Here is an 8,680-nt window from a genome sequence, read left to right as displayed (position 1 = left end):
GGCTGTGCTCGCAGCCTCGAAGCCCGCACAGGCTCGAGGGTGCAGCCCAAGTGTGCCTTCAGGGCACGGGACGTCAGATTGGCCGTAGCATTGGATGGATTTCTGTGCTGTAGGGCTTAGAAGTTCCCTTCAGAAATTCAGCGTTATTGTGAAAATCAATAAATAACTTTGCATACAAAAATGTTCATATATTAAAAAAAATCATTATATATTAAAAAAAAAAAGAAAAAAATCCCCCACATCTCTCTATCATTCCCCAGACTGTACTGCCCATACAATCTTTATGGTTCTGGTTCCCTGAATCAGGAGAACTGGGGCAAAAAAGTGTGCTTAGAGCAATCCCGTACCAGGGCCAGCCCCTGAGAACATGCCCAGCTCTCCTGTGGGGACAACCTGTCCCTCGGGCAGAGGAGGCCGCAGTGAGCAAACCCAGGCGGCAGCGGTGATTCCTCCCTGGAGAGAAAGGAAAACAGCAGGGGCTGGCACAGGGAAGGGTCGAGAGGGTCAATACAGACGGGCAATACAGAGAGGAAAGATTAACATGTTTCCCAAAGCCTTCGGTGGTCACGGGTTCGTTTTTCACATCTCTGCAGGGGAGTGGTTTCTGACTGGCCATACCAGAAGCTGGAGTGGTTTCCCTTGCTTTGCCTTCCACGCCTGCGTTAGCCCCTCGTACCCACCGGGTCCCTGTGCGCAGGCGGGCGCTGACTGTCCAAGGGTGCTGAGCACCCGCTGGAGAGCGCATCAGTGGCGTGAACAGGCTTTTAAGAAGGAAGGTGAGTCTCTGCATGAACCAAGGGTAACTACCATGATCCTACTTCATCCTACTGGACACCTTCCTTTTTCTTTTATCTTTTTTTCATTTAAGCTATAAGAACTTCAGACACACACATGCACATCCACACACAAGTAGCAAAAATAAAATCTGGACTATGTTTGGATGATCTTCACTGGCGGTTCATAAATGCCCCAACGCTGCAAGGGGACACAATTCAGGCAGCGCTGGGGACCCCTCAGGGCATCTGAGCAGTCTCCCAGCCCTGGGTAGGAAGAAGGTGGGTTGGTTGAGGAGGGTCACATCTTCATTGCGAAGGAGTTCTTTAGGACATGATGTAGACCTCCAGCAAACTGGCCACTGCGTGCATTCGGTAGAAGATCCCAAAGGGCAGGCAAATGTCCACGATGGCCGGCCACATGGAATCACCATAGAAGTTCAGTTCCGTGTCATTGTCAAACTGGGGCCGGGCACCAAACGCTGGCATGATCCAGAGCTGTGTGAGGAAATGGGAGAACAACATCGCAGTGAGAAAGACGTGTGGTACAGCAAGCACCTGCAATCACAGCTACTGAGAGATGGGAAAAGAGGAGCCTTCTGAGCATGGAACCTATGCCAGGAGCCTGTGTTTGCGTTAAGATTAAGTATGATCTAGTGTTGTACCCTAAGGCTAATTTCAATCCAAGCTCAAAGACAGGCTTGAACCAAGGGCTGAAACACTCAGAGAAGAACTTGAGCACGTTGTGTATTTGCATGAACCTGGCCTGTTCAAACTCTTTGGATGGAGCAAGCATGGGTAGGGCTGAGCTGGCAGCAGCCTGGTCTCCCTAGGCTCAGTTGTGTACATTGAGCTCAGAAGCCCAGCCAGCACGCGTATCTGGTTGCATGGACATTGTCAGCCCATTCTTTGTGAGCCTGTGTGTAAAATCTGTTTGAGGACATGATGTGACTGGCTAGTAGGAGATCTGGAGACTCTCCAGAGATGTAGCGTGCTTGGCTGCTTTGGTTATGCAGCTGTAATCCTACATTTCTTTTGCAGGAAACTGCAGTCCCCCGGCTGCTCATGAAAGTGGAATCCCCAGCTGAAGTTGTCAGTGACCAGTTTCTCCTCACAGCAACTGGGATCAGGCTTTGGGCTCCTTGGCCACGGGTTTTGAGAAGTCATGCTGCCATTTCTCAAGAAAACCCAGAATTCACCCCAGGTATTTGTCACTTTACATCCTTTCTTTGCGGGGGGTGTGTGTGTGTGTGTGAGAGAGAGAAGGGTTTAATGTGTTTTATTGCTTTTATTAAGCTATTCTATATATCCATTAATAGTCAGTAAAAATGCTGAAAATGATTCTTCTCTTGTATCCACAGATTGTATTGTCTGATGTTCTGGTGATAAGTGACAGGTCTATCGGTGTAGCCTAAAATGTTTTAACTGCAGGGCATTTGCTCTTGCTTTTAAGCTACAAGGGAACCACAGCTCTCTGCACATACAAATAGAAGTAAGGGTGCTCTCCGCGTAGCGGAGGCACAGAAAGGACTGTTTCTGCATGGGCTGCAGCTTTTCCTTCACAGACACTTATCCCTTGTGCTTGCTTCCCTCTGCCCCACCCTGACAAACTCTTCTCTCTGCATATACTCACTATGATATTGCTCAGCAGGAGGAACATGGAGATCTCCCTTAAGAACTTCCTTCTCCAGTTCATCTTCTTGGGGGCGGTGAGGGACCGCACGAGGTCAGAAGGATGGATGGCTTCTGTGCCAGACGCAGTGCTAGGGGCCAAGGTGCTGCCACTGTCCGGCACACGGAGGGACACTGCATTGATGTTGACAAAGGTGAGGCCATAGAGATCCTTCTGATGAGAATTGTGCTTATGGTCTTCTTTGGGGGGTTGCCGATGAAGGCCTTCGATAATGAAGATGTTCTGGAAGGTGTGCTGGGCAATCATTAGGAGGGCATAGGTGAGGTTGAGTGCGCTGATAGCATCCCTTGGTGTGCTGGCTACAATGGCCACAATGGAATAGTAAGAAATAGCGTACTGCCCCAAGGCAGCACCCATCAGCAGGGCCACGTCCAGGGTCCTGGTTGGGTTCTTGTGCCGATCCATGTCTCTTTTGTCAAACCGGTAGATGACAGAACCACCAATGCAGACCAGAGACATCAGGCCCAGACAAACAATGTTGAAGGTGTAGTACATGGTGAGTGCTTGGCTCTTCTTGCTGGATTCAGTGCTGGAATTTACCTGCACCTCATAAAGAATAAGGACTCCCAAACCACTCACCAGAATGATGAGGCCCAACACGATGCCTACAAAGAAGGTCCTTCGGAAGAGCCTGAACTTCAGGCGGTGAATGTGGTGGGAGTGGTGGTCTATGAGGCGTCCAACATTCTTCCACATGACATAGACCATGGCAGAGGCAAAGAGACTGTACTCAATGTTAAAAGGGTACAGCCAATAGTAGCCGTTCTTGAAGATCTGGCAGATTTGGCTGTTGCAGTTGCATTCTTCAGATGAGCTACTTCTCATTCCCACTGAAACAAGATAAAAACACACAGTTGCAGTGGTATTAAAACAAGGAGCCAGCACTTGCTAGCAGCCCTGAAGAACTGGATGCTTAGGGTCAGTGACCAACAAGACCAAAGACAGAAGAATAAGTGACCACTTTGAAAATAAGGACACTTCAACCTCAGCTTTCTGGTGCTTGTGTTCTTCCTGAAGAAGTAAGGTGGCAGGTTAATTCTCTCTTTATTTTTTTTCCTTCACTTCTTCATTCCCATCCCATCTGAACAGGTCCTTCCGCCTTTCTGACTCCTCTGTGATACAGGTTAAGAAATGAACATGAAGACCCGGTTTTTGACATTACCAGCTCTGTCAAAGAACCTTCAGCTCTAGATAGGCCTCTGAAAAGGGACAAAACCTGACTTACATAACAATTTCTCCTCATGGGGTCCATCCCTGGACCAGATGGTTTCACAAATGGGCAGATTACCTTTCAGGAGCCATCTGAAGATTTCCTCTGTCACATTCTTCTTCAACTTTGAGTGAGCTTTGTGAACGGACTCATCTGTCACTGCTGACATCCACACCGCTAAGTTTGTAGTCAGTGTTAGCATCAAGCCGCACCTGCAGAGGAAGGAGAAGGTTCATGAGATTAAAGCAATGGCTCTAGGCCAAATTGCTTCCATCCACGTTTTAGCTGTGCATGTGCTCAAAGGGATTGTGGGAGCTGTCTGAAGTAGTGCAGGGACTCTAGTGGGCAAGGCTAGAAATCCTGACCTTTGCTTTGCTGCTCTCGCTCTCTTTCTACTTTATGTCCGTGCTCATGAGAATTAGCAAGGCTTGATTCATCTTGTTGGTTCTGGAAGAGCTTCTCAATGGTGAATATATTAATAGATCTGGATTGGCTTCAGGTAGATCCAGTCTTGCAAAAGTGGACAAGGTCTTGTTTTAGGCTGAGGCTTGCCCACTGCATCGTTGTCTTCCCCAGGGAAGCAAAAGTCAGCTACGAATAATTTTGTTTAATGCTCATTATTTATTTATTTAATACTAATCTGCTTTGAGTAATGCTTGTGTTCTTAAATTGATTCCCAACTCTGCTAGATACCTCCTAAACCTTACCTGCTTGAGCTGGGATCTAAGGCTAGCTAGAGACTCAGAAGGTTTAGTTTTGGCCAGCGCTAAGGGATATGGGATTATCCCCTTGTTGCATCTTAGCTGTGTGAGAGAGTGCAGTGGGTTTGTGATGGCCCAGGTCTTCTGAACCAGTGGAATTCAAAGAACAGCAGTGCTCACCTGGTAACGTTCAGGTGTACGTGGACGCAGTCTTTGGCAGAGATCCAGAGGAAGTATGTCTGGCAGGGGCAAGAGAAGAAATTGCTATTTCCAACAAAGCAAGAAAGCAAATCACATCATTCTGAAGTAGGTATCTCCCTGCTGAGCAGAGAGCAAGCTGGAGCCTCTTTCTCTTGGGTCTGTCTGGGCCCAGCCTACTAGCCCATAACTGTAGAATCATAGAATAGTTTGGGTTGGAAGAGACCTTTAAAGGTCATCTAGTCTGGCCCTCCTGCAGTGAGCAGGGACATCTTCAACTAGATAACTAATCATCCTGGCCATTTACTGGATATGCTCTGTTCTTTCTTTGATCTTCCTGCCCTGTCCCACTGCCATTGCTCTGCCCATGGCCAACCCCTGTTCCTGTCTAACCTGTCCCTATCTGACCTCTGCTCTCCTTGGTATTGTCCCAGAGCAGATGGTCCTCTGTGTAGGGACTTCAAACCATGAGGTAGTTCCTGCCCTGACTGTCCTCCTCCCTCTCTGTTCTTCATTGGAAAGAAGGCCTGGCTGGATGGGGGCTGCTTAAAGCTTGTGACAAGCCATGCTGGCATAAGCCGAAATGTCACAGGATGGGCACAAGTTTAAATCAATGCCTTAAAGTGAGCTGCCACAGCTGGAAGTTGTTGTAGTTGGAGGGAGAAGATGTGGGCTGAGTGTGGGCTGAGTTAAGCCACTTGCACTTGCTGCAGGGGGAGTTGAACTATGTCTATGAGATCAAAGCTCCTTGCACTGGTGGCTCTGTCCCTCTACCACTCCCTGAGACAGAGCACAACCATCTCACCTGGACGGCCACAAATATTGCTTGCACAATGGGGTAGATGATTTTGATTGCAGACAGGCAGCTGTAGAAGCTCGAGTAATATCCTATTTTGAACACATCCATGACAAGGCTGAAAATGGCAAAGAGGATCAGGCCCCCTGTTGAAGAACCAAAATATCTGTGGTTGGACAGATGTATGCACGTGTGGGCTAATGCAGATAGATGAGAGGGAGACGAAGAACTATTGCCATGGAGAGGCTTTGCTTCTAACTCTGTTTTTCCTCTCCCAGCACCCAAATTATCTAGGCCCCAACAGGATCATACAAGACTTTTGGCTGGAAGGGATTTTCAATCAACCGTGCACTCTAGGGCTAACAGCTCTTGCAAGGGCAATGGCAAGGCTGGAAAGGAACGTGGTGTGAAGTACCAAGAGCTTTTGCAGATAAAGGGAGACCTGGCAGTGAAACCAGTGGAGGGACTAGGAGGTAACCTTCTGAAGCAGGGCATGGTGCCATGCCCCAGCGTGGGAGGAAGAGACTGTGCCCCAGGTGGTTGCTGTTTTCCTTGTAATAACTGATGCCCCCATGAACAATTCACCCTGCATCTCGCCTCCTCCAGCCCTAGCCCCCCGAGAGCTCCTACCTCTCAGCCAGATGGGCCCAGCGTGGGAGTCTTTGCAGAGGATGGCATCTGGGCACCGCCTGGTACCAACGAGGTAGAAGATGATCCATACGATGACTATCAGCATCATGACAGTCAGCAGGAAGAAGACATCGTAATCATGCACGGCAATCTTCTCAAAAGCCCCGCTGCTCACCAGCGTGCAGGCCAGCAGGGCTAAGTGCACAGCCAGAAGGATGGAGAACATGCGTCCGCCCTTTTTCCACACTTCCTTGGAGGCAGGAGTGGAGGGGGGCTGGTGAGGCTGGTGGCTGAAAGATGCTATCTGGCTCGAAGCCAGGCTGGCTTTGTCATCCTTGTGTCCGCAGCCCATGCTGGAGTTGGGGTGTCTGATCTCGCTGTCCTTTCGCGTGAGCTCTTCGGTCATGGTTCAGGTGGTGCCTTAGCTGAGGGTTATTGCTGTTGGGAGGAGAGCCCCATGAATGAGAGGCGTCACTTCATTTTGAATAGTCCAGGGCTGGACCAAAGCAGAACATGTGATGAGGAGGAGAGGACATATCAGAGGAATGGGGAAGGCTGAGACAAGGAGCGCAAAAAGAGGGATGAGCTCATTTTGAGCCTTTCCCTTCCCGGTTCCCTGAAGGCTGTGTTCTTCCTTAGGATACTTTTGCTTGGGGAGATCCCACGCGAGTTTAACAAAACATGCGTAATTTCTCACAAAATCTTTAGGTGTTTATTGATGCAAGATATTGGCAAAGCACCAGTAAAGCACTCACAGGATCAAATATCCTGGGGCAAATGGACAATGTGGTTTGATTTCTAAATGTCAACCACTAAACATTCTGAGAAAATGTCATACTTCCTGGCTGAGGAAAGGCCACCGAAAGGTAAGAAAGCCCTGGGAGTCTTTGGAACATCACGTCGTGATTTATACCAGTCCCTGCAAGAAGGATGTGAGCTATTTCCGCTGTCACTCCACCTAAAGCCTGTTGCCTGTGCCAAGCTTTGGACTTCATTGATTCTCAATGAAAAGCATGAAACAAAGCAAATTAGCTATTCAAACAAAGCCATTTCACCAACCTGGTTTGCTGCCTGGAATCCAAGTCTCTGCTCTTACCAGGCTGTCGGAGAAGTTTCCCCGTTGCTGCAGCTTGGTCAGCCAGAGAATTTATACCCTTTGGGATGTCTCTGTGATTTATACCATGTCTGGAACTGACAACCGTGCTTCATGGGCTTCTCAGAGAAACTCATGTGATCCATTTTGTGCAATAGCTGGTTTTGGGGAAGCAGGAGAGAGATGAAGAGATAAGCGTTATTTACCAGGGGAAGGCATGAGGTGATAACACTGCTAAGCATGGCACGGACCGCTCAGTCGCAGGGTCATGGTCACCACAGAGCAAAGCCACTCCATCAAACCCGTCTCCCTATACGCATGAGATCTCTTCCCTTGAGAGAAGATGGTTTAGGTGAAGAACTTCTCTTTAATGATAATTTTGGACTTGGCTTTCTGCTTAAATGAGCACAATAAATATTGTGCCTCACCCTGTACTATTCCCATCAGTACGCCCTATGCCTGGAAGGTTTTTGAGGAAAAGGAAGAAATTTGCATTTGTATCTGTTCGGTGCCAAGGGCAGCTCAATCTTTTCCCACCCATGGTGGCAGCAATGAGGAAGGTTTAGCACTAGAGCAGGGCAGGATTTCGGGACTGGAATGCGTGTTCCCCTTTGCTGATGTGCTGGCTTTGACTTTTCAGGGTGGGATCAGCCTTCTCAGGAGCTAAACTTCTCTCCTTTCATCAAGAAAGAAGTTGTGTCACAAACCACAGCGCAGATGGGATTCAAGCGTTTGCCAGGTGAGGGAAGAGGTTTTGCTCAAGCTCTCTTTTACCCCAGCTGTTATATTTTGGTAGAGGAGATAGGAGGACCCAGGGCAGTTCTGGGTGGATGGGGACAAGGTTTTTTCCATCATGAGGACACCTTTTTTGGAGAAGTCCCTGCCACTTGCCTCCTCTGGGGCCAGCACAGGGATGGGGCTGTTTGCCGTGCATTTTCAGTCCCATTCCTGCCCGCTCACCACCGCGCTCCTCCTTGCAGCACTACAGGGACAGCATCAAACTGGACTGCGTGGGATGGTGAGGGACAGAGCCCAGGACCTGCCGTACAGCCTGGGGACACCTTCATGTCCCTTTCCCGTGCTGCCACCAGCCGGCTGCCACCAGCAGCACCGGGTCTGCCCTGCCTGGCCTCAGCGGCTCCTTTGCGGGGTGAGTGGTTGATCTTTTCTCTGTAGTCTTTCCAAGGGGAAGCCCTGACTTCCCTGCTGTGAATCTGAGCTGGTAACAGCGATGTTTTGCAGAAGCCAGGGGTTCAGAGTGCCCCCGGGCTAAATGTGCTGATTTATCCTCCCTGTTTAGTCCTTAACATCCAGCAATGGAGGAGAGAGCATTTACTGCCTTGGGCAATGCTCCCAGTCCCCCCTGGGAGCCACCACAGAGCATAACAAGCTTAATTAGTAATAATACAAAAATCATTAAATAACCTCGGTAATGAATTGCAGACGTTACTGTGCTGCTTTTCACCTTGAAGGATCCCAGTTGCCAAATACCCCGACGTTTGGTGCATCCCGTCAGGAGTGCCCCAGGGAGGCTGAGCGGGTGAGTACGAACCTGCCGGTGTGAGCAACGCTGCGGGGAGCGGGCC

The 8,680-nt window shown here is 49.3% G+C and overlaps 1 protein-coding gene across 1 annotated transcript; it reads right to left on the bottom strand.

Moving 5' to 3' along the window:
- Window positions 1-1,100: 1,100 nt before the first annotated feature.
- OTOP2 (otopetrin 2) lies at window positions 1,101-6,407 on the bottom strand. Its single transcript, XM_009942926.2, has 6 exons — window positions 6,002-6,407; window positions 5,381-5,517; window positions 4,558-4,616; window positions 3,755-3,888; window positions 2,407-3,296; window positions 1,101-1,271 (listed from the first exon to the last, which is right to left on the bottom strand). The coding sequence occupies exons 1-6, from the start codon at window positions 6,405-6,407 to the stop codon at window positions 1,101-1,103; spliced, it is 1,797 nt and encodes a 598-aa protein (XP_009941228.2).
- Between the last annotated feature and the right edge of the window lie 2,273 nt (window positions 6,408-8,680).

The sequence above is a fragment of the Opisthocomus hoazin genome, chromosome 21 (genome assembly GCF_030867145.1).
Source record: "Opisthocomus hoazin isolate bOpiHoa1 chromosome 21, bOpiHoa1.hap1, whole genome shotgun sequence".
NCBI lineage: Eukaryota > Metazoa > Chordata > Aves > Opisthocomiformes > Opisthocomidae > Opisthocomus > Opisthocomus hoazin.
Note: the sequence above shows the minus strand (reverse complement) of the source record. Positions and strands in the feature narration are given on the sequence as shown.